Source organism: Sinohyriopsis cumingii, chromosome 2, assembly GCF_028554795.1.
Source record: "Sinohyriopsis cumingii isolate HCF-2022 chromosome 2, ASM2855479v2, whole genome shotgun sequence".
NCBI lineage: Eukaryota > Metazoa > Mollusca > Bivalvia > Unionida > Unionidae > Sinohyriopsis > Sinohyriopsis cumingii.
In genome coordinates, this window is record NC_142962.1 from 110,583,557 (window position 1) to 110,609,545 (window position 25,989).

General features: G+C 35.8%; 2 protein-coding genes across 2 annotated transcripts in view; both read left to right on the forward strand.

The window, feature by feature from the left end:
* Positions 1-25,989, forward strand: part of LOC149805606 (uncharacterized) — a 90,402-nt gene that overhangs the window by 50,202 nt on the left and 14,211 nt on the right. Inside the window, exons 2-3 of the mRNA XM_089950239.1 lie at positions 8,231-8,357; positions 24,881-25,015. Of these exons, the coding sequence (XP_089806365.1) occupies positions 8,252-8,357; positions 24,881-25,015 (241 nt within the window). The 5' untranslated portion in view covers positions 8,231-8,251. The remainder of the gene's footprint in view (positions 1-8,230; positions 8,358-24,880; positions 25,016-25,989) is intronic.
* On the forward strand, positions 57-8,208 carry LOC149805607 (uncharacterized). The gene is made up of 3 exons (XM_089950240.1): positions 57-378; positions 2,940-3,140; positions 7,666-8,208. The coding sequence occupies exons 1-3, from the start codon at positions 318-320 to the stop codon at positions 7,821-7,823; spliced, it is 420 nt and encodes a 139-aa protein (XP_089806366.1). The 5' UTR covers positions 57-317; the 3' UTR covers positions 7,824-8,208.

Consider the following 25,989-nt stretch of genomic DNA (forward strand, 5'->3'; position numbering starts at 1 on the left):
AGCATTATTAATACATTAGTAGCTGCCTAGATTTTGAAATCATCAACATAAGAGACAAACTGATGTTAAAAAACAGAAGCACTGAGGAGGAAGTTCTTGAAACACTTTTAAATAGCTCACACAGTTCGTGCCTTATTTTATATTTGTTGTATTGTAGTGCGTATCACATTAAAGAAACCAGTTCGCACACTATGGTATTAATCTTGTATGTGGATATGTACGATATATAAAGGCCACTTCCGTGAGAACACTTGACACTGTGCTACATTGTGAAAAATTATAACTAAATATTGTATAACAAATAACTACATCCTAAAATGGCTGTCATGGAGTTTATGATGGAATTATTTGTCAGAATATGTTGGATCTGGATTCAAGGTAAGCCTAATATAATCCATAATTCGTTGCTTACATTTCATATAGTGTGTATGATATGGCTTAAGGTTGATTACGGAGAAAATCTTCAGATGTAACTGTTTAATGTTATCAGTGTACATTATATGTAGTTTGAAAATACAATTCTTGGTCATTTTTGCTTTAACTGAAAACACGGCACGTTTCCATAACATTATTGAAACGGTCGTGTAGCTATGGTTGTAGCCTGTTTTACACCCCTTCACAGCCCGTTTATTTGTTTTGTATAATGTAATTATAGAAAAATTAAAGCATCAAAAGTTTCATGATTTTATACTTGCAAAAAAGCGACATGAAAAAACGCTCATATAATAAACTATTGATTCAAACAGGGCAATACTGTAAAAGGTTTTCCCAATTGGAATATCAACCCATCTATAGGACGAAGTAACTGATATCGGCACTTTTTAACCTAAATGCAGTATATATCATTATGATGCAAAACACTCATACATCACACTTTTGAAAAGAATTGAATTCATTATTGACTATTCGTATTAAATGTGTAAATATTTGACTAGAGGTCAGATGATCATTTGTCTAATGTTATTTACTCTTCTTTAATGCAAAATAACGTATATTGATTGACGTAATAGATATGAAACGTACACTTTAATGCCAAGTCTGCGGATTTTCTTAAGTGCGGTACATTATTACGTACAATTGTGTTAGCAACTCAAATGTCTCTGTCCGATTTATATTCACTGTAGTCCTACTCCAAATAAATTACCGATAGTCGTTATTTATTGTTATAACCTCATTATAGTACATATGGAGGAAACAAAGAGTATATTGCAACCCAAAAAATATTCAGAATTAAACACTAGGGCTGTAAAACAATTAAACAAACATCACATTGGCAATTATTGGAAGTAAATGAGAGAGAGAGAGAGAGAGAGAGAGAGAGAGAGAGAGAGAGAGAGAGGGAGAGAGAGATGGGTTCCGTCAAGGTACCGGACACGGAAGAAACAATTGTAATAATTTTGCATGGGGCTGACCTCATTCGGGTGGAACAGTGTAGCAAGGGTCTGACCTGAATACAATGTCAGAACATGACGGAGACTCCGAGGACGATCAAGTGGGGTGCATCGGCCGTGGAGAGGAGGAATGATGACATACAAGCGGTTCATAAACCACATTCCAACTTCCAGAACTGAACATAATGAGTTCCGTTTTCAGCACCTTCTAAACGTTTTCATTCCGTAGCATACGTCGATGATTTTAAACAGAAGCAGAAAACAATGGATACTATTTTGCAACTGAAGAAAGAACCAGAACCAGTCTTTCTCATTCAACAGAAACAGCAAGAACAAGAATAGACAAGAAGAAAAGAATCAGAAGAAGAAGAAGAAGCAGAGACGAAACAAGGTATGGGGATAAATATGACTATGAAACGGTCACGGTACTGTTAGACATTTTGTAAGAGTAGATGAGTCTGAAGCAAATTTATCAGACCTCTTAAATACGACCTAAGAAAGAAACCTTCCCGAGCCATGCATTCCAGTCCCGTTAACACTTCCATTACCCCTGATATACCAAAGCTAGTGATTTATATCAAATCATCGAACGTAGCAGGTCATGAAGGATACATTGGATTTGGGAAAGGGATAAGGCAGTTAATGATGATTACTTCCCGATCATGATTTTTTAAAAAGCCAAAACAAAATAAACCCCCACTAAACATGCATTTTCAGGGCCAATCACCTATCTATAGAAGTGACTACATAATGTTTGCCAAAATATAAAGAACTTGAAATCACTTTTTTCACATGATGCAGGTTGTGAGTTTGTGAGTGTATGATCTTATTATTATAAAAATCAAAACAAAGAGACACTTACGTGTTTTTCTCCAATATATATATATATATATATATATATATATATATATATATATATATATATATATATATATATATATATGGTATAATCAAATTTCACAACATATCAATTTAAAAAGTTCATTATCTTTTTATTTTCCCTGCTTTAAATGTCTTCACTGTCTCAAATCTTGTCATATCCTATTCTTCTTCCTTACTTTCTTCTCGTCTTCATTTTTTTTTTCTGGATGGGTCTGGCTTCTTCTTCCTTGTCGCAGTTATCTTCATCCTGTTCAGAAGCACTCTATTCCTTCACTTTTTGATACTTAGATCGGTTATCTTTATTTTTAGTGTAGTCTGAAGGCCAACGTCCGTTCTCTTGACAATGATAACATAAATCTTGAGATTTTGTCTCTCTTGATGCCTGTTTTCCTTGAGGTTATGGACATTCTTAAGACCAAATCATTTTCATCTGACATATATAGCAAGTATCTTGAATTTTATCTCGATATGATGGGGAGTAGTCACATCGCAAAGCTTTGGTCGGAAGTTCGATCTGTGTTGGCTCCTCTGTATATTTGGTAGGATATATATATATATATATATATATATATATATATATATATATATATATATATATATATATATATATATATACAGAGAGAGAGAGAGATAAAACCAAAATATATTGTATATGCATATTTCCAGTTTCATCAGAAGTATACAGGTTTGAGAGGAATGTTACACTAACATGGTTCGAATCTCACAAGTATTGTGCAGATAAAGGGAAAGTGCTTTTCGATGTAAAGAAAAATGTATATGATGCTATCCTCATGGACATCCTTAACGATACGGATCAAGCATGGATTGCCAACACAGTGGAACTAAGTGATTTTATCAAAATGCCCGGTGAGAATAAAGCTAATGTATTCCGAACGTCATTTAGAACTCGCTATTCATTTTATAAATCTGTAACTTTGTTACTGAAAGGCATCTCTTGCCGGCCACGTCATTTTACAAATAAGAGATGCCAATAAATAAATAACTTGAGGCACACGGCATATGATATATTTATGTGATTATACGGGTGTAGAAGGAAATTTCATTGATTATAGTTTATACAATTATGTGTAAAATATAACACTTAATGCCAATCCTGAGTGTATATTCGCTTGAATCGACATAATACGGGTTATATTTCATTGAGTGAATAACATCTATTTCATAGAGAGAATAACATATATTTCATAGAGTGAATAACATATTTTTCTTAATATGATTCATATATATATTTCATGGAGGGAGTTTTTAATATTATTTGTCTTCAATTAGATGTAGCAATACAAAGAAGTCAGTAATGTAAATAATAATCAGCACCACAAAAATCCTGTAATATAAAGTGAAAATTCAAAATACACTTACAATATTCTGAATTGGATAAAAAATAATACTAAATGTCCTCTCACAATATAAAAGCCAGTAGAATGTTCCGAATTAGTTTCAATATTCGTGAGTACCCTGATATATATGCGGACGTAAGTGTCTTTATATAACATTTATGTGATCCTGAATGTCTTTGAGTTAGTTAAAAATGATTCAAAAATATTAGTGCTAGTCCGAACGTCAATGAGTACTTATTTGTTTAAATGAATACATTGAATAAATATTTTCTGTCAATACAGCTATAAAACTTTGGAGATTTTCGGAGACTGATCGTAAGACATTGTTAATGTTGTTTCCTATATATGCACCTATCAACTCGTAAACTAGATCACGTCCAATTGAATACAAGTACATATTTACAACATGCAAGCATGACCGAGGTTAGATTGAAAAGCTTAATTTAGATAGTCAAGCTTAATTTTCAACCTGAGACAAAAATCGGACTCAGAAAATGTATACCCCCAATTAATAACAAGGGCCAATCAAGCTATCTCTCTCTCTCTCTCTCTCTCACTCTCTCTCTTTATATATATATATATATATATATATATATATATATATATATATATATATATATATATATATATATATATATATATATGTGTGTGTGTGTGTGTGTGTGTGTGTGTGTGTGTGTGTGTGTGTGTGTACAAGAGCTGAAAAACTTGATATTTTTACTCGGAGCAAGCATATTTTCTGTTAATTTTACGCTTTAAATTATTGGCCAGCAATGTATATATATACCAACACGAAATAGCAAATTTATTACTTGAGCTCGCGCGATATAGGCAGTATACTGATTATATTCTGTTATGTTTTGTTAATATTTGCAGTGAAAATATAGTCAATGATGTAATTCGCAATCCCAATTTAAAGTATAACAGCAGAACAAAAAAGCATGATGATCGGTGGTTTAAACTCAATTTTTCTTCAACAGGAAACGTCCATACTTACCAATATGAAAGTTTTTAGGCATACATTCAGAGTGTGTGGTCATAATTATATCCATATCTATTTACGCGAAATACAGAATTATTGATATTTTTTCATGCCGGTGAATGCCTAAGATTATTTCCGTCAATCATTCAAGTAATTGACAGCCAAACAGAAAAGTATAGCGAAGTGGTAAAACCAAACCATGATCATGACATGTTTTAAAGAGAAAATATGACACTTATGAAGTCGTCTTTTATTAGTTAATACACAAAAACAAAAACAAATTAGATGTACCGGTTTATTCTTTGTTTGCCTCAACACATTTATGCTATCTCCATTTTGTGAGTATATATGCGGGCATATTTCACAACTGAGGTGGAATTAATGTATTATGTCATGAACAAAGTGCTTCCTTATTTTGTCTCCAAACCTATAATGTAGACTTTTAATATATATATATATATATATATATATATATATATATATATATATATATATATATATATATATATATATATTGTTAAAGGAAAATTCATTCCCCTCAGGTCACCTCCGAAGCACATATAAATGAAAATTACTTTTAACATACATTTCAAAGCAAGCTCAATTGCAATGAAAGGTTCACTTAGTAAGGTGTAATGATAATGATTGCATCCTGTTTTGATATGTATGTTGCTTACATCGATGATATCATCATTTTCACAACGCAACTTATAACGATAATTTCGAGTAAATTCAGAATTTTTTTGACAGTCACACTGATGCAAATTTGACTATTAATTTATAAAAAGTGAGTTGTAACATTTATAGAATATATCGTGGAACATGGACATATTATACCTGTAATCCGAAGGCCACGGTCGTCGCTGAATCTACTTTTCCTATCATCTAAAAAGCTACTGTGCAATTTTTGGTCATACAAATGGCAAGAGCCTTTTGAAAAGTTAAAGACCATATTTTGGAGTGTTTCAGTTCTTACAGCTTCAATTTTCAGTCAATCATTTAACATGTATGTTGATGCAGATTTTGGGGGGTTGGTTTAGATTAAGTATGAGATGTTTCTAGGAAACTAACTGAGCACCAGTGATATTATTCCACAATCAATACGGAAAGTTGGGTTTTGATATGGACATTGCAACACATTAAAGTCTATATTAGTTCAACTCCTTATTTGATGATTCTGTTTAATGAACACACCCCCTTACTTTCTGTCATGTTCAAGATGGAAAACAAAATCAGAGATTATTAAGGTCCAGTTTGATGTTGAAGCAATATAATATTGACATCAGACACGTCAAGTGAGAAAACAATGTAATAGCAGATTGACGTTCACATGTATATGCATATATTGTTTTATATATACTATGTATCATTCATAAACGTTCATCTAAAAGGAACACTTGATTACTTGAATCATTTTTTCCTTGTGATGGGAGTTGTTATGTATATTTAAATTTGATTTGTTTGCTAGTTAGGTTTTTAACAATTGTATTAATTCATTACATTATTTCCACAATGAAACATTGTATGTTGAGTTTGACCTTGATCAAGTTCCTATTTAACTTGAGATGAATTATTGATTTTGGTTTTGTAGTATATATGTTTATCTCAATCCTAATCTAGAACGATCGAAATTCCCCATGAAATTCCCTACTAATTGCCGGGTCTACCTGTTGTTTGCTACATATTTTGTGCCAGAATTTTAGCAATTTGTATATAATTACACTTACCCAATTTTTATTATGTAAAGATTAAGAAATTTCAAGGCGATTTTTATCGCTTTTTTCTCTCTAAGGAAATGTTAATTTTGACATGACGTCAGGTAGAGGACTATTTAACATTGCTGCTGGAATAGTTATTCCTTCCTCTAAGATCTAGCAGAGTCAGTGTTATTATTGTTGTGTCCATAAATTCAATTTGGACTCATAGCCATTTCTTTAAATGATTCAGTTCGAGTGATTTTCTCAGGAAATACAGGGTGCGTATAAAATTAATATTATTGGAGAGAGACACTCACTGGGATTTTTAGTTAATTTAATCCTGGACTTAAATTGATTAAAAATATACTCTTGGTAATTCATCATTATATATACAACACTATAGAAAACACCTTCAGCGTTGGAATGAATTATTAATTCTACAAAATTTTGTTCTGGACCTAACTCGTAACTCGTAAATCTAATTCCATGATTATGCATAATTTGTGTCGCAACACCCTAACCTCTTTATAAAATTTCAGTTTGCGTTATATGCAAAAAAAAAACCCCATAATTTTTGAATTTACAAGGCTTGATGCTTCTTAATTGTTTATGTTACTTATTTCACGAGAATTATCACAGTTGATAATATATTACGACTATTATCTTGGTCTGAGTCAGGGACATTATGTTTATATTATTTAGTATGCAAGTTGTAGTTTACTTTCTACCAATAAATATGATACTTAGAAATTAAATGTAGTATTTCGTCCTGGCTCATGCTGCGTGATAGCTTTTTATCAATTTGTTTTTTACTAGAATATTAGTTAATCATGCAATAACATGTGAAGCAGTAATCAGTTTGATGTGTGTGTTTGTTGCTCAAATGTATTCATTCAAATGATTTATTCATTAAAAGACAACGTTCTCATTTATTATATTTTAGAGAAGGCATATCAGCAAGGTATTGCATTGAATTCAATCAAGGAAACCTTATATTATATTAGTGCGCTTAAAAACAGATTGTTGGCACATCATCTTGACACAGGCCATCACACGCAAATCAATATATATGGTTTTCTTTGAATACCAATAATGTTTTATACAAATTTTGTTCGTTACGACTTCAGTTAACAATTATATGAATATTTTGGATTTAAATCGCAATACCATATGCTGACTTTACATCGTCATATTTTCTTCTAGGGTAATAAATCATTTGTTGAATTGTAAAACACTGTTTGGTTTTCGCTCTATTCAATTAATTATTATAAGACCAGATACTGTTACTAATGTAGAATCTACAATCATAGATAAAAATAGGCCATGTACCTTTGACATATGTCCTTTTCGTTCAGTTTGCAAGCGAACAACAGGTTTACAGTCTGATCTGAAACACTCGTTTGAAACAGACATCATCAGCAATTGTTTGACGTTTTGTAAGGATTATCGGTATATTGGATTGAAGCTAGTCATACAAATCTTTTACCTTTCTTTGCTTTGCTCTGCTCGATAATTTTCCAGACCAAACATATTATTTTACAGAGATTAAACAAGGTTTTTGACATTGCATTGATGCACACATATCTCTCTGGATGTGTTGAAGAAATATTTACTTCGCTTAAGTGTGCAAGAATTAATATCAAGATGTGGCGTTCAAATTTTGAGTAGTGAATATAATGTTTACTTACGACACTGTAAGTTGAACCAGCAAAACATACTTCGAAAAATGATCCCTTGAAACAAATGTCATAATTTCAGGTGAAGACAACTGTGAGGACATACTTCTCTCCCATTCACTATAATATTTGCATATTTTACATGATTAGAAGAAATGATCATTTATAAATGAGTACAGAATTGAATTAATTAATATGATATGATTATAGTAATGGCGGAATCGAGGCTGATGTTGTTTTTCAGGAGACACATTGCTTTTGTATTATGAACAACACAAGTCCAACCCGATCAAAGGTTTGTGAGTTTACGTGCAACAAAGATCCGGTTTATTTATGTGGCGGAAACGAATCAGTATCTGTGTACGAAAAAGGTAATATTATATCATACGTAACCACTGTTAAGATAACGTTAAGTAATGATTAAGTAGGATTATCACTCAAAACCTAATTTTGCTGTAACATCTAGGGTGTTGTAACTCACGATTGTTTTTTTTTTTTTTCTGATTGTAAACAATACGTGTCTTCAAATAGCATTCATGTCTTCTGTTAAAAAATAATCATAACAACTGAATTGACAAGAAACAAACTAAAGTATGTCAAAATTTGGTTAAGATTTATGGACGGGCATTGCTTCCACAGCGAGACGTATGTTTCAACCTCAAAGTATGTCCTTGTACCTTCCTTTTAAAATTCTAACGAGTTAACATTTATATAAACATGCATAATGTGGTCGGAAAATCCCAGCTGCGTAATATTCAGGAAAATATCAAAAAGTGATTTTATACGAATTCATATTGAGATTGATTTGTTAATAAATAAGAAATACTTTCCTGCATTGCAAAATTATATCGCGGTAAAAATTGAAAATTTCCGAAATATATCTTTCAAAAATGTAGTATTTAATTTAAAGATATTCTAAGCTGTATTCCTTTTTTACCATTTGACAGTATAATTAACACGAATATTGGTATAGTAGAAACTATTGAATTTATCTAATATGCTACATTTAAATTGAGCGAAGTAAAGTAAATACAGTTTCAAATAATATATCACAAAATAGCATAGAGTTTTGAAATATTCTTTGAATTCTATCAAGTTTATAGCTTTCATGTTCAAAAGCGGCCGGGGGGGGGGGGGGGCGATCCTACAACTTGTTATAGGGTTCCGAATGTCAAAATAAACCCTCCAAAGAAAACGATTTCAACCAGAAATAAATCGTCGAGTACATTTCAAGAGGAACCTTTGGAGGCAAAACCTCCCAGGAGGTCCTCTCGAATTAGTCTAAATACGGTTTCTGGTTGAAAAATTTATTAATGGCGCTTCGATTACAAAATGAACCAAATTCGTTGTCGTCGCCCTCCCTGCTGCTCTGAATTAAAAATTGCTATACCAAATAATGGTACACTAGGAATCCTACACAGCTAGACTATCCAGAGAGCGAGTAGAAGCACTTAAAAAATGTATCCCTCTAAAAGAGGACTTCAACAAAAATGTGCAATCGCGACAGGAAGCACAAGTTGAGTACGCAGCGGAAACGGAACAGTTGTTTAAACCAATTACCGCGGTTACTGGAGATGTTTTAACTGCTATCAGGGGACCTAAAAAGGAACCAGGTGAGAAACAAGAAAGTCTTCTTCAAATATTTAAAGAAACTGCTGAAAAAATGGCTGCTGTTCAGCCTTAACTTGAAGGTGCTGTTAAAGAACCAGAAAACGGAAAAAAGGGAGTTGATTTTAGGAAGAAATTTACTGAATCGGGTATAGCAGTAATTAAAAAACGACCAGCTGAAAGTCGTGATGAACTAATCGAGTTTGGTGCGTTTGCTGCTGCTAGTTATAATTCAAAAAAAGATTTTTTAAAACCCGAATATGCTAAAAATATAGGTCGTAATATATGGAGAGATTGGGTGTATAAAATAAAACAAGGTGATGGTCGATTAGACACAAAATATTTGTCTTATCAGACATATTTATCAGGAGTGAAGGAATATGATAGAATGATACAGGAACAAAAAGAAAAAAACAACAAGAGGGAGAGAAAATACTAGAACGAAAGAACAAAACACAAGAAAAACAAGAAGCACAAGAACAAAGGAGAAAAGAAAGAAAGGGGAAAAAAGGACAGTTTCGTGTTGATATTCTGGATAGTGAGTATTTTCCATCTGAAGAAGAAGAAGACCAAGATGATCCTAGTTTATATATATCTTCTTCGTCTCCGCAGCAAACAGAACAACGACGATTCCGGCCCGAATTAGCAAAGAATCCAGCAGAGATGTTTAACAAGAATCTATAAGAAAAATTCGAAAACATTCAGACCCTGCTTTAGTCTGGTTTTCTGCGAGATATGATGATCGTAATTCTCATTTAAAACCTGAATATTCTGAAAGAGTAACGCGTGAGCAGTGGCCTGCTGTAGTATATTTTACCGTTAAAAACTTACCTGTTGACCCAAATGATTCCGATTACTTGGAATTTGTGGAGAAGGTCAAAACATTGCAACGATCTCCTCCAAAACCACCCAGTACTATTGGCAGTGGCTTGGGAAGTATTCCCTGCCCTGATAGTATTTTCAATGACGTTTCGCGGTTATAAGTTCTCATAGGAGGAAAACGAGCTGGAAATAACTCGCCAGAAATAATTAATGAAGCAGCTGATATCTGTCGACGATTGTTTCAAGGTGGTGTTATGGATGCTGGTATTTACCGAGAACTCGTTGACTAACTCCTTCATGATTACAGCGATTAAACAATAGTAAATAACATACATGGCCATATATAACAGACATACACCTGTGCAGATCAGAGCAGTAAACTCACGATTACCAATCTACAGAACTGATTACGGAGACTTATTTGGTGTTGTAACTCAACCATTATGTGCAGGGTTAGAACCAAACTTGGGTCCTCTTGCAAAACAATTATCAATGAAAGCCATTATTGTGGTTAGTGAAAAAGCTCCTGGTGCAATTGTTAGTGCTGCTGGTAAGGCGCTCTCGGCGATGAAAGAAAGACTAGCACGGTTAATAAGACGAAAATCAGAACCGAGTACTGAAATTATGTCGCGGTGGTCAGTAAGGTTATAAATCAAGCTGCAAATCAGAGACTAGCAGCATTAGAATCTGACGCACAAAAAAAAAAATATAACAGCAAATTTGATAGCAGGAAGTGGACTTCGTTTTCGACGAAGATAATCACCATTTGAAAACGCACGCACTAGTATAAAATGTTCAAGCGCATATCCGACACAGCATTTAACATAGATGAGCCGGTCCCTAAATATAAATCAGTGCGTGATTATCAATTATATTCCTATGATGCAAAAACCCCAAGTCAACTAGGGCGTATCGAACTTTAAGTTCATGATACAAGTAGATATTTTCTGCCTTGTGAGGCGTTTATTGAAGTAGAAGGTGAGCTTGTAAAGGCGGATGATATTAACTACGATGCCAATAACCGAACTGGTTTTGTCAATAACGGGATCATGGCATTGTTCAGGAGCGCCACTTACATGATTGATGGAAAAAATATCGAGTCGATTCAGAATAATGTCGATGTTGCTACAACACTAATTGGTTTAGCAAGATACTCTGACGATTACATAAGAACGGCTGGTCCATCAATGATGTTTGCTGAAGATATCACTGACAACGCTAACCATACTCAGTATATCAAGCTGCTTAAGCAACGAGATACTTTGGTTGCTAATCAGGCAGAAGCTGCCAACCCAGACAGTGAAGCTAGACCAGCTGCTGAGTTTGAAATTATAAAAAACGTTTCCGGGACCTACAACATGGGATTTGCAACACGCTAAGCAATGTTGTCAGGAGAACAAAGAAATTTTTCGCGCGCGATTCCACTCTCTCATATCTTTGGATTTTGCAGAGATGTTAGAAAGGTCATCTTTGGAACAAAACACACAGTTGTGCTCGTAAGAAAAACTGATGACAATGATGCCATCTGGCGAGGAGCTGGTGTTGTTGGTGCTAATGCTAATGCTGATGCTCTTCTTGCTGGTATGGTACAAATAACGAAACTATCACTGTGCATGCCGGTATTAACTCCATCAGTCACGGAAGAGCCACGATAACTTTCTTTTATGAATGAAGGTGGTAAATTATTGCTATCGTGGTTTACAGTAACCAAAGACGCCATCCATAGTTCCGTCAGAGATATATTTACTAGGCATATATCATCACAGCAAGGTGTTTCTGCGCCACGACATATTTTTATTGCGCTGCAAGATATTCATCGGACGGGTAATCAGCGACAATCTCATATGATATTTGACAAACTTAACGTTACCGAAGTTTCGTTGAGAACAAACGGGCAACAAGAACCATCCGAAGACATATTATTAGATTTCAACAATAATCATGTAGCGCGCGCATATCATCGCTGGCTGATATTCTTGGCACGTAACATAAATATAGATAATGGGACGCAGTTATCACAGTATGATTTTACAAAGTTGTATCCGATTTATTACTTTTCGCTGGAGCATCTTGATTTATCCAAGCAGTCTGTTGTTGATATCCACTTCCGAGTTCGTGTCGGCGCGTTAACAATTCCCGATCCTGTTGCTCATGCAGGTGTCCCCGGTCCCTACAGAGCAATTGCTGTTATACTTAGTGATAAGGCACTGTTACTTGAAGGTATTAGTGGCCGAATGAGACTCGTTGATGCACCAGTGGAAAACATGTAGTTTTCAAAGACAATTACATCAATCGCGTTTATCATAAACTGTCATATAGTCACGTTAATGTCAGGTAAAGAAATTACAATCGAAAAACGCAAAAGTATGTGGGGCGGCGATAACACTAAAAAACGATCAAATCTCTGGCGGCGGTCCAAACAGGTTATCGCTGACTAAAACCCAACTAAAACATTTCAATAAAGCGAAGCAAGCAAAAACTGGAGTTCAACGTGATTTCGCTCCAAAAGCTATCAAGGATATGATTAAATCAGGTGGTATATTTCCACTTCTCTCAGCAATACCAGCGCTGATAGCTTCTGCTGCCTCAGCTGTCGCTAAAGTAGCCGCGTTGGGAGCTGTTGGAACAACTGCCGCAATGGCTTTAAAGCAACTGGAAAAGGATGCAGAAAAAAGGACGGGGTCTCAGACTTCCAGGAACTCCGCCTTCACGGTACCCAAAACGATGTCAAATTTTGATTTGTTCGATGCTGCTAAACAATTAAATATAAAAAATTTCAAAGGCGTTGCTATGCGAGATCAATTACCACAACAACCGAATAATCCAGAAACTGGAATTATTAATCTCGATAGCAGTGACGATTAAGGAACTCACTGGGTTGCTTACGCGATCGATCCATGTGGAATTATCTATTTCGATTCGTATGGGTTAGCACCGCCAGTCGAATTCCTGAAATATGTGCACAGAGTGCAAAGCAGTCCAACTCCAATTCCAGTTTGGTACTCAACGCTACCAACACAAACATTGACCGATCCACCGATATGTGGCCGTGCGGTATTAAATGTTTTCACCGCGATATCAAAATCAACCAAACCGCCTCATAAAGTCGTGCATGAATATACCGCGGGTCAATTTAAACAGTTTCCTATCAAATGATGGTTGATATTTACGGAAGATCTCTTCTCAACAGAAAAGTGAAGACCACTGATATAGATGTATCAAAATATGCGACCACAGATGAAATTGATAATCTTTTAAGCCTGATTGGGAAAGACCCAGATGAGATTGTTATTTTTCAGGACCAATACGGAAAACTAATAGCCAGCAATATCAAATGGAATGACATAGTTCGCAGCGTTCTTGGAGCTGTCCCGGATAACATCCCTGTGTTCATTGATAGCGGAAAAATCAGAGACTCGAGTATATCGCTTACAACCATCAGAGATCAGATCTTAGCAAGTGTGACTAACCGCTTAAAAAATACCGGTGACACAATGACAGGCGAACTCAACATGAACGGGAATAATATATTTATTTTAAGAGATCCAACATCCGGCGAAGATGCTGCAACGAAAAAGTATGCTGACGTTAATTATGGCATCGTAGATAATAAATTATCCACCTTACGGGCTGAACACGACGCTCATATAGGTGCGTTTTCAAATCTTCGTAGAAATTTTAGAAACTATCAAAAAACCGCAGAAGACTTCTTCGGCAATCCGCTCACCGTTAACATAAATCTTTCTGATATCAAAACCAACCTTGACACGATTAAACAGACACAGAAAGATATCGTAAGTGGAATTCCTGATATCGTTAATAAAACTAATCTGATTAAATTTCCTCCTGGGGTTGTCCCTGCGCAGATTAAAAACATGATATATACGATATCTTCCGGAAAAACAACATGGACCCCGGAAAATAATAGTATCAAATATACCGCAGCAGTCACTGGTGTGCACAGACTATCGGTGTTTTCCAAGGAGGTGTTTGAGATTTTCACATATTATCCCTGGCGACATTCCACCGACAGGTTTTCCGGGTTTGTCACTGTAATATTAAACAAGGGAACCGAAGAAATATTTATACTGGAAGCCGTAGATAATACATCAAGCTCAGCATCTTACTGGTCGTGTTTGGAATTCGTTGCTGAAACACCTGAATTGGTTACTGCGTAAGATAATAAATGACCGTCTTGACGAAGTCAAGGACAGCATCAACAACAACATTGGATGTGCAACAATATAGATACGATCAAGTGCGCGAATGGCAATCAGAGTTAAAAACCATCATCGATAAATACAACAATAAAGTAACAAAATATAAACGACGAGCAGTCATCCTGGATGCGCTAGTGTACTCGGTGTCCACGTTAGTTGCATCAACCGGAGTAGTATTATCAGCACTAACACCAGTAACTGTTGTAGTAATAATCGTCTCTTCATCAACTGCCATCGCAGGGGTTTTTAATATAATCGCGAAAAAAATATTCTCGTGCACGAGCACAAAATACCACGATTATGTCATGCAACTAAACACAACCACAGCCGCATACTCAAAATTATCGTCGCTGATATTGTCAAGCATCGATGATACAACAATATCAGATTCCGAATTCGCGTTAATGGTTAGGATATACGAAGACTGCACTCGTCATTTAAAAAACAACCAAGATAGATAATGACGGAATTACTTCATCGAGCTCTGCTCGACATAGTCGAAAATACAACCCCGAGAAGAATTTCAATGATAACGGTATGTTCGACTAACCCTGAATTTAGTATTAATTTTCCAACTGCAATTCCCGTGAAAGAAATCGCACTAGCACAATTACGAGTATATCACAGTTGGCCCAATATCAGATCAAAATTGTTCAGTGGATTACCAGCGAATAATTCGTTCGTGTTTGCACATCAAAATGAACCCGATGGTACTCCCGACTGGAATGTCATTGGGTTACCAACCGGGTCTTATCAAATCGAATAAATTGATGAGGAATTACAACGACGAATACAATATATCACAACAAAGGAATCCAAAATTAAAATAACTGTTCATGAACCAACCCTGTCTTCTGCGACTGAAATAAGCACCCCAAACTACGCTGTGGATATATATGAGCGTTCGATCAGAACAATGTTAGGATGGCCTGAAATCCCACCACCAACACCACCGATACCACCAGAACCGAAAAAGTCTAATTATATCACGGATAAAACTTCGTATCACGATATGGACCCATTGTACAAGACGGCGATGGATCGTATAAAGCAAGCGAAATTGGATGATAGATTTGTATTTCGCAACAAGGAGGATATGGAATGGGAGTGAGCTTATGAAAAACGTTAAGCTGGAGAATCAAGTATTGGTGTTACTTTAAGGCAAATCACTGAGCATTTTAAAAATACTAATCAATTACATAAAACACAACTCCAACGATTACGGCAAAGTTTCCAAGAACATCTTTTGATAACTCACGCAGCGAAATTATTGAACACGTGGAAGTATTAAATCAGCTTGTATCCGACATGGAATACATTCACCGGCGATTACTTGTAGCAATAATTATTGAGAGGAGTATCTCTAAACAACAATTTGTAAGTGCATATTCGCTAACAGAAGCTAAGCTGCCGAATTTAAAATTTCCAGGGTATGACGCAGACGAACAAAAAGATCAGTCAATGATATCATTAATGAATATTTTCCTGACATACTCCCTGCGTAGAGAAGAACACTACTACCTGCAACTATTCTCCGACACAATAATGACCTCGAAGGAACAGGCTGGCATGTGTCTCCGGGCATCGTAAATATAACCGAAGTGGTCGCGGTCAATCTTGTGTGTGATGTCATCGAAGGCAGCTAGAGCACAGACACGACAGTATCAAATCAAGCCCAGCAAGGATTTTTTCTTTATTCATTCACCCCGAAAGTTATACCACCTGGATATCTGATCATGCAAGAGCCGATCAATCCAGTCTATCTGCGGTGTCATAATCCACTGTTATCAAGAATAAATTTCAAACTAACAGACCAATCTAATCACCTTCTGGATTTAAGACACGAAACTCTGCATATTAATCTGCTTGTAAGATCGTAAAGATCCCATCTTAAGTATTTTCAATCTTAAGATTTTCACACAAAAATTCTTGACAGTCAGGGTGCTCAGAATTATAAGAAATTTATTTTTTACTGAAAAACTGTCAAATTTCTCAATTCTGCAGGGTAATATGCCTGTCAAAATCATGAAAATCGTCCGATTTTGCTACGCGGAAGGGTAATATACCTATCAGAATCATAAAAATCGTCCGATTTGCTAATTCCGCAGGGTAATTACCCTATCAAAATCACGAGAAATCAGTATTTTCCATAAAGAATAAAATTTCTTATAATAAAAATACATTGATGATGTTGATTATCTGACAGGGATTTATTTTACTAAAAATCATCCGATTTTCTTACGCGGAAGGGTAATATGCCTGACATAATCATGAAAATCGTCCAATTTTGCTACTCGGAAGGGTAATATGCCTGACAGAATTATGAAAATCGTCCGATTTGCTAATTCCGTAGGGTTAATATACTTTCAGAATCGTAAAAATCAACCGCTGTATAAATTCAGTAAAAAAAAATATACCTGTGAAGAATTTTATTCCTGACAGACTTTCTAATAATTCAAACAAGTATCATATATGTACCAGCACGTGAAGGTTTTTATTCACGACAAGCAAGCGCTTCACAAATACATCAAGGAGGTGTTTACGCAATCCGCGGTCAGCACAGTTAATTTAGTTATTGATGTATTCGGTAATGAAGACTTTTTATTAACGCAGGGACAGTTAAATGAACTGCAGCAAAAACGTATTTGTATGATCACATGTGACAGAGATCAGATTTTAAATTACGCGCATTCGTGCATTACACTTAGTCAGCTTAAAGAAATTCTATTTAACCCTGTGGATCAAATTAATCCAAATCCAAATGCAGATGATACAAGTCAAGATAACCTATCAGATTGATGCAGGTCAGATTAACGTGGGTAAAAAAAAAAATGCCGATAAAATATTTTTTTTTTCTGTCTGTGCGAGACTTCTACTTTCGATTTAATTTCCACGTACCAGGCCTACTTTTGATTTCATTTCCACGTACCAGGCCTACTTTCGATTTCATTTACACGTACCTGGCTACATTTTCCAGTAATTTCATCCTTGATTTCATCCTTGATTTGATCAAGGGGGTTTAACTCACCCGTATCGATTACTTTTCTGTGTTCGTACTCTTGGGACAACACTAACCTGATTTTTTCTATTGCACGGGACAGAGAAATATATTCATCTAGTTGCTGTTCTTGTATTGTAGCTAGTGATTTATACAACGCTGTTTGCATTCTCTTTAAAAATGTATGCTGAGCAGGCAAAATATACTGAACTTCTAATGTGGCTTCATATATCGCTTCAAACTCAGACATGATTTTTTCAGGATTTAAGTCATCAGATATATTAATTTTATTTTCTTGTAATTTTTTAATAGCAGCAATTACTTGGTTGCTATTTTCGTAGTTCATATTTATATAATTATAAATTTAAAATAAAAAAAATAAACAGTTTCTTGATGAGCGGTTATCAGTCATGGGTCTTGCACTGGCCTGTGTATCTCCATGAAGGTCCTTTGAGACTTTTTGTCCCATGATTTTATCTTCGGAGACTTTTGTCTTACAGATCGTTTCTTGTCGATTCTCGGCTTCCTTCGTGATTCGTTTCTTTTTGGCCACATTCTTTCTGAATGTTTTGTTTCTGTGGGACCCATATGACGTAGAGCTTTCTGCATTCAAGGCAACTACACGAAAGCGAGGCGAAATGTTAGTGTTTTCATGTCTTTTCATGTACATACTCACCCCTGTGAATTACATCCCGGGGTGATAAAACGTCACCCCACGATTTAACGTGGAGGAGGATATGTACATGAGGGCCCTTTTTGGGTCCCCCCAATTTATAAAGAACAACCATATTAATCGGTCCCGTCGACATATGTCCGTGACGAGATTCAATCCGAAGTGATAAGTCACAGGGATGAAAGTCAAGTGAGCTAACCACTGTACCACCGATAGCAATCTGAAGATATAAGATTTGAAAAATATCATATAGGTAACTTGACAGAGCTTGGCAGTTGAATTCTGTTCTGAACTAGATCTTAAGTTCTGAACTAGATTATAAGTTCTGATTTTGTGAAAATAACATCTATTTGTACTGACAATCAAACGCGGAAGTGTTAATACGAAAATAGACTGCTACTAGTGTGTATACAATAAGACGGTTACAATTGGCTGTGAAAAACTGTATACAGTTCTGTCCGCCGTTGGATAATGCACTTTTACAGGTAATGATATGTGTAGTGCAATCTCCTGAATTATTTATCTGGATTGACAATCGCAAGGTGAAAATAGACTGCTGTTACAATTTGCTGTGTAAAAAAAAAACTATCTATAGTACTGCTCGCTGATTTACAGGTAATGATTTTGACTCGGGATAACTGGGTCATTGACTTTTACACAGTCGATACAGAGTTATCTCCGTTATCTGTATATACATAACGAAATTATATCCAGCTATTAAATTTGTATGAAAACGTTGATTTGATTATCTCATCTGCAAATCGTTTGACTGATATCTGGTGAATACCGAAATGCTTGCTAGCTGCATGCATCAAACGAAATATTTTTTCTTCGTTTGTTTTTTTAGATGTATAGATACAACTGCTTTGGCGCTATTATCGTGACGTCCAGCGTTTGCAAGTTTACAATTTTCGCTCGGTGAGACGGCTTGTAAATTTTGAAGAGAGTTATTAAGTCTATTTTTATCTATATGATCGATCGCAAGACCATCTTCCATCACTCCATTAAATACCTCAAACACGAAGCGATGACATAGATAACTTTTGTTCCCAGCACTAAGCATTAGATAGACATAATTAATAACAGTACCAACTGGGTTTTTCAACCTGAAATGTCTAACTATTCCATTACGATTCGCTTCGTAATTCTTGATGATAGGGTGTCGGACAAATTCTTGGTTCATTATAATAATGTATTTTTTTTAATTTATATTTGTCTGAAAACTTAGTTATATAATCGCGCTCGCATTTTAACATATTAATTTTTTTGTTTTAATATCGCTTAAGCTCGCGGTATCGTTTACCCTCCTCCTTTTGCGCATAATTTTGTTTTATCTCTGACCCCAACACCACACTGCAAACATGGTATTGATCCTGACTTTCCTTTCCGGATACTTTGGGAATGTTCTCCGCAGAATTCCCTTTTGCATGATTTGTTACAGAGAGTCACAGATCCCACTCGGAGCCACATGCAATGATTCATTATATGTATATTTCTTATTTAAATGTTTGCCTTGAATATAATATGGAGGAGTTTGTGAGATTATCTGAAATCAAACCCAGAAAGGCTTCTAGATTTGATCTTGACAGACTAACCCTTGATTCGCGAAGACGAGCCCTGACTGATATGTTTGATATTATCAGAGATGCCAAAGATGAATTTCGTAAAGATGGAGCATCTCACGTGTGGTCCACATTCAAAATTATACCCGACACTGATGAAGTCATTGATGCTACAATGAATGATGCACGAACAAAAACAATCATCAATTACCTTGATATTCATCAAGGCAACCAGAAATTCCATTTCAGAATAAAGTTTATTGTGCGCTCGGATGATGATACTTGGATTATCCGTGACAAATGTGACCCTGTTCTTGCTAGTGGAAAAACCGCTCTTTTAAGTAAAGACTCCAAACCAGGAATGCTGACCGGGATTGACAAATCATATTACGCTCGAGCGTATCCTGTAACAGCGGTCATTTATGGAATTTATCCGATAAGAAAACCAAACACAAATGATTTTACCCCGATGAGATTTTCATCCTTGACTTTGTCAAGGCTAAATTGTGTAGCCGAGCGAGTAAAGCCTGGAAACGGCTTAACTGATTTGCGGCGTGAAAAAATAAACAAATGGGCTTAATCGGTTAAGGATACAAGAGCGTCAATAAGCGATGTTGCTGAGTTAGAAAAAGGATTAAGATTCCCCATAACCGTAACAACGATAACAAGGGAAGTATTATACAAATCAAAATATAATCGAAATGGAACTGAATTGGATTTTATGAATAATGATGCCACTGCGAGAGATATACTTTGCAATCGGGAATATGCTTACTTGTCTGACGGAACAAAATTGTGCACCATTGTAAGTTATATCGAAGGAGAATCACCACAGTACACCCATTTAAGATCTTCGATGCTCGCTTATGTTTCTATAAATTTGCTATAGCAAGTAAATAGATTTCCTGACACTGCAGTTAGAGTTGGTACGGATTCATTTTATAACTATTTAGAATTACTAGCTCGTTTCACAAGCAATGATGAATCATGGAGTTCATGGAGAATAAAAAGGAAATGTTACACTGTTATTGTGAATCCGCTGATATTGCGGTTAAACATATAGTAATTGTAAATCAGAATTATCAGAAATGTGAAATGCACCATCTGTGTATGATCCAGTATACAGACACAAAACCGTTTATTTGAACGGAGCGGGTGGATCCGGTAAGACAACTCGAGTAATCGAATTCTTTCGTGGAAAATATTCAGATATGATTGTGCTAACACCAACACACAGACTCGCCAGGGAGATGAAACAACGAGGAGTTAATTCTTGGACTTATCATAGTTTTTTCAAATACAGCGGTGGTGTGTGGACTTCAGATCGAATGGGAGAGAAATATATTCCAAAAGTTATTATCTGGGATGAAGTGTTCACAGTGCCGTTAGAAACATTAAAAACATTTATCGATTGGTTGTTAACAAAAAATACAGCTGTGATCATGTGCGGCGATCACGGTCAGCCACCTCCGTTTGTTGGACCATCTCCACACGATTGGTTGAAGAATTTTGTTGATTATTACGAAGTAGTGACTCATGGTCATAGATCTCTCGATGCAACGTTAAAGGAACTTACAACATTAATCAGACTACAACCGAATGCAATTGAGTGTGAAATTATGCGCGAGGTGATTTCAGAAACTTCCTTGAGCGACTTTTGGAAAACATGGAAACCAAACGATTTGATAGTGGCAAGTATAAAGATAGTCAGAGACACACTTCAACGGCAGTTATTTCAATTACACAAGAACAAATTCCCAACACTGCCAGTGCCATTGTGTTATAGACCAGCTGATACGCGGTTACAGAATATTGACGTTGTTATACCAGGACAGTCAGAGGGAAAGCATAATATTGTGCTGAATGATGTTGTTACAGTTGATGTCAATGTTGTTGAAGACGCACTGTGCGCTGATAAATCCCCGTGGATGCTAGGATACGCAATGACGATTCATTCATCTCAAGGACTAACTATTACTGATACAGTTGTTTGGATCGTTGATGATCCAATCGAGTTGTCAAACTTAGTTTATTTGGCTGTGTCCAGAGTCAGAAGAATATCTCAGCTGCGAAGGATTATCTTGGAAGAGTCAATAGCTGATGAAATTAATAATGAAAATAGCAGTGATATAATCAGAAAACAATTAGCTGGTTACAAACAAAGTGAAAAAAAATAATCGGAATTTTGACCTTGATGTTGAATTTATCATGACACTGAAACAACAGCAGAATAATCACTGTGCGAGCTGTAATTGTATGATGTTATAGCAGTATTCGGATAAACATCCAAAACAATTCACCGTAGATAGAAAATATAATCGTCTTCGTCATACACGCGAAAATGTGATGCTGACCTGTCTTGAGTGTAATTGAAGTCGGGGTGCTAGTTAAGTGATTTGGGCGGTAATTATGTGTCCTCGGGAATTACTTGTAATTGTTCACGTGTGAATCCACGTTGAGGAGCAGTTGAATCCAGCCTATAGATTGCTGGTCTACCAGTAGATCTAGTTATGTTGGATATCTTGTGTGTAATGATACACCAGATGGGATCAGTCGCTCTTTTTTTACCGTCTTCACGTTCACCTGGTTCATATAAATATCTCACAGTAACATCATCCAGTATTGGTTGTGCTGAAGAATCACGTCGTACGGGTATATATTTTTTGGGAATTGCGTTACAAGGTTTCATATTGGTTGTTCGAGTAATTTCATTATTTAATGCAGCTATCACGCCTGGTAATTTTGCGACCCATTCGCGAGATCTTTTATCTTGAATGAATTCCTTCGCGTATTGATATCCAAATAACCGCACAGCAAGTGTTCGATTAAATCGCTCAACAATTGCCTGATCACGATGTATTTCAGTATGCCCTTGTCTGATGGTGACGTTATGTTGTTTCATCAGTGATGATACTGCGCCCTGAAATTCTTTGCCAGGATCAACTTGTAATAGATTTGGCCATCGCAGACCACCTCGTTGATAAATTCGTTCAAAAGCACTGGCCACTTCAGATGTTGTTTTAGTCGTTAAAGGCTCCGCATCTTTGTATATACTTGCAACATCAACTACAGTTAACGCGCACTTGTATGTGTTTTGACGTCTTCGGATTTTAATGGTATCGTGTGGCAGAAATAATATATCAGCTTGGTGAACTTCATTTGGCACACTAACATTAAAATGCGCAAAGTGAATTTGTTTAGGCGGTGGTTGGCAAATTTACCATATTGCCTGTTTGGATAACCAATTTTTAGCAGTAACTCGCGTAACTTTTGCTGCTTCAGCGAGTTTACTCATTCCTGCGTTACCTCTCCAATATCCTTTTGGGGAATAATAAATCGACTCCATTATAATTAATTAATAGCACCTAGTGCTAATTTACCTCTCATCGCGGATTTTATTAACCAACTAGCTAATCTTCCTTGAGAGATTTATCAGTGACGGAATTTAACGCGTGAATTAATTTCACATCTGCTAGATGCCTATCTTGTAGATTTTTATTTTCATAAGCCACACCATGCGCATGACAGACCTTATCATTAGCGTTTATCGGATACTCACCTCGTTTTGGTTGATCCTGGTCATCAAGTCTGATATCAAGTCTGGTTCCAGGCCGCAGTAACTTCATCCAGGAAGGTGTTTTTCTCCTGAGTATTTAGTCCACGGAGTACCAGGTAGTTTTGTTAATTTTGCTGCAATATCACAAGCTATTTACTCGATTTTGACTTTGTCTTTGGCTTTGGTTTTGACTTTGGTTTTGGTTTAGGTTTTGGTTTAGGTTTTGGTTTTTCACCCGACTTGCCAGTGGAAATAAATTTAACTTTTTTTTGTACCGCATAGTTCACACTGACCAGTAACCGCAGATATTTTATTTTTTTGTTGTAATGGTTGTTAGATCACTGGTCGGTGTGCGCGCCCTACATTTCATACAATATAAATCCATATTCTTTTTATATATTTTCTAATGGAAATAACTGACTTTTCTGCTACGACGAGAACCAGTTAAGCATCACGCAGCGTTACCAAATTCTGTTCGTATGATTATTATAGGTCCATCTGGAAGTGGCAAAACGCAGTTGTTACTTAATTTAATAATGAAATGGATGAAATGGGATAAATTGTATTTGGTAGCACCATCCGCAGAAGATCATCGTTGTTATGATGCAATAAAAGATTTTAATGATAGTGCAAAATCGTTACATGAGAACGGGGACGATGTTGTTGAATTTATTATTGATATTAATGATTCTATTGATGGGTCAATTAACAATTTAGTTGTGTACGATGATGTAATGCTGGACAAACAATCAAATCCTGCCAGAATGTTTTCACGAGGCAGGCACAAAAACACTGATATCATTTATATAACTCAATGATACACACAAATCCCTAAAGTGATCAGGGATAACTGTAATATTATTACTGTCTTTAATGGAGTTGATACTCATACACTTAGAAATATTCATCAAACTTGGTGCAGCGGTGATATGGATATAAATAAATTAAAAAAATTCTTTAGCCGTGCTAAAATAACCCCGCACGGATTTATAATAATAAACTTACATGATCCTCGAACACGGTATCGAATCGGGTTAGATAAAAAAAAAATAATTCAGAGCAGCAGGGAAGGCGACGACAACGAATTTGGTTCATTTTGTAATCGAAGCGCCAATAATTAACTTTTCAACCAGAAACCTTATTTAGACTAACTCGAGAGGACCTCCTGGGAGGTTTTCCCTCCAAAGGTTCCTCTTGAAATGTAGTCGACGATTTATTTCTGGTTGTAAACCTTTTTTCTTTCGAGGGTTTATTTTGACATTCGGAACCCTATAGAAAGTTATAGGATTCGCCCTCCCTGCTGATTCAAATGTATATATATTTGACAGCGGGACCCTTTCTAAGCACCCTTTTTTGTATTGATATTGATACTATTTGTATTGTTGACATATATAAATAAACTGAACAGGTTTCGTAATTGATGTACGATTAACACATCTGACTATTTTCTTACAGTCAACACAAACATTACCAGGAAAATAGCACCTGGTTTCAAGAACTGTGTCTACGCTGAGAAAAATGATGGTGCTTTAGAGTTATTTACAGCGAGCTGTGTAGGGGGAAAGGCGGAGGGAGGAATGTGTAACAGTGGTGTGTATCTTAGTAATGTATTTATAGTTTAAAAAGCCATCTTGCATTTTATTGCACAGCAGGACATAAACAACATAAAGGAATCCTTAAAGCAGGCAACTATTCCTAAATCTTTCGTTCATGAGGTGTCCTCGGTTCGAAGATAATTTCCACTCGTATCATCATTTCTTGTTTGTAGATTTCTCCGGATAATTTAAAGAAACGATATCATATGAATACCATATAATTGCAAGATATATCATTATATTTAAAAATACTTGTCTGTTGATCAAGCCGGTTGACACTGTTTAAAATACAATTATTTAGCAAAGTTAAGCGTGTATCACGACATTGTGTCAAATGGGCTTAGGACCATGCAATCATACTTCAAACATCCGTTCGCAGTGCAAACATTTTTTAGATCTGAGAGTGGACCTATATTCTTGAACTAAAATCTTTATATCCAGTGTCCTTATGGCCATTGTTGAAAGATGTCGTTTCAAAAGAAAACAAGGATATAACTATATTAAGTTTCCACCAACTAATGAAAACAAACCTTGCACAGAGTTTTCCTAATGAAAGCATCAATACAAAATTACGTTTAATTTATCAAAGTTTTATTTGAGGAACAAACTTAATGCCTTTAGTTTCTTGGCAACCATGGGCGCAACTCTGCACATTTTAGCTCGGAAAAGTAAAGCCTCCGGCTTGAATTGATTTCAATCCATGATGTCGCTAGGAGAATGGATGTCTTGCATATCAGGAGGTACACTACAATTTTAATATAGCTTTGCATAGACTAGCTGATGTTAAACCTTAGACGTCAACGCATAGAGTGAGAGAGAAAGAGAAGGAGGCTCTAACGCCGTTACAAAGGACAAGCTCATAATGTAGTCATTGTATCGTAACTAAATCGAAGGTTAGAGATGATCCATGAATATTGTTTGGGAGGGTAAGTACGAAGGGTATGATGGTTACGGAATGTAACCACTGTG

Excerpts from the sequence above, each read along its gene's own strand:
- LOC149805607 (XM_089950240.1), top strand. The coding sequence starts at position 318 with ATGGCTGTCATGGAGTTTATGATGGAATTATTTGTCAGAATATGTTGG. Across the intron at positions 379-2,939 it reads ATGTTGGATCTGGATTCAAG|TTTCATCAGAAGTATACAGG; the intron begins GTAAGCCTAATA and ends GCATATTTCCAG. Across the intron at positions 3,141-7,665 it reads TGATTTTATCAAAATGCCCG|TTTGCAAGCGAACAACAGGT; the intron begins GTGAGAATAAAG and ends CTTTTCGTTCAG.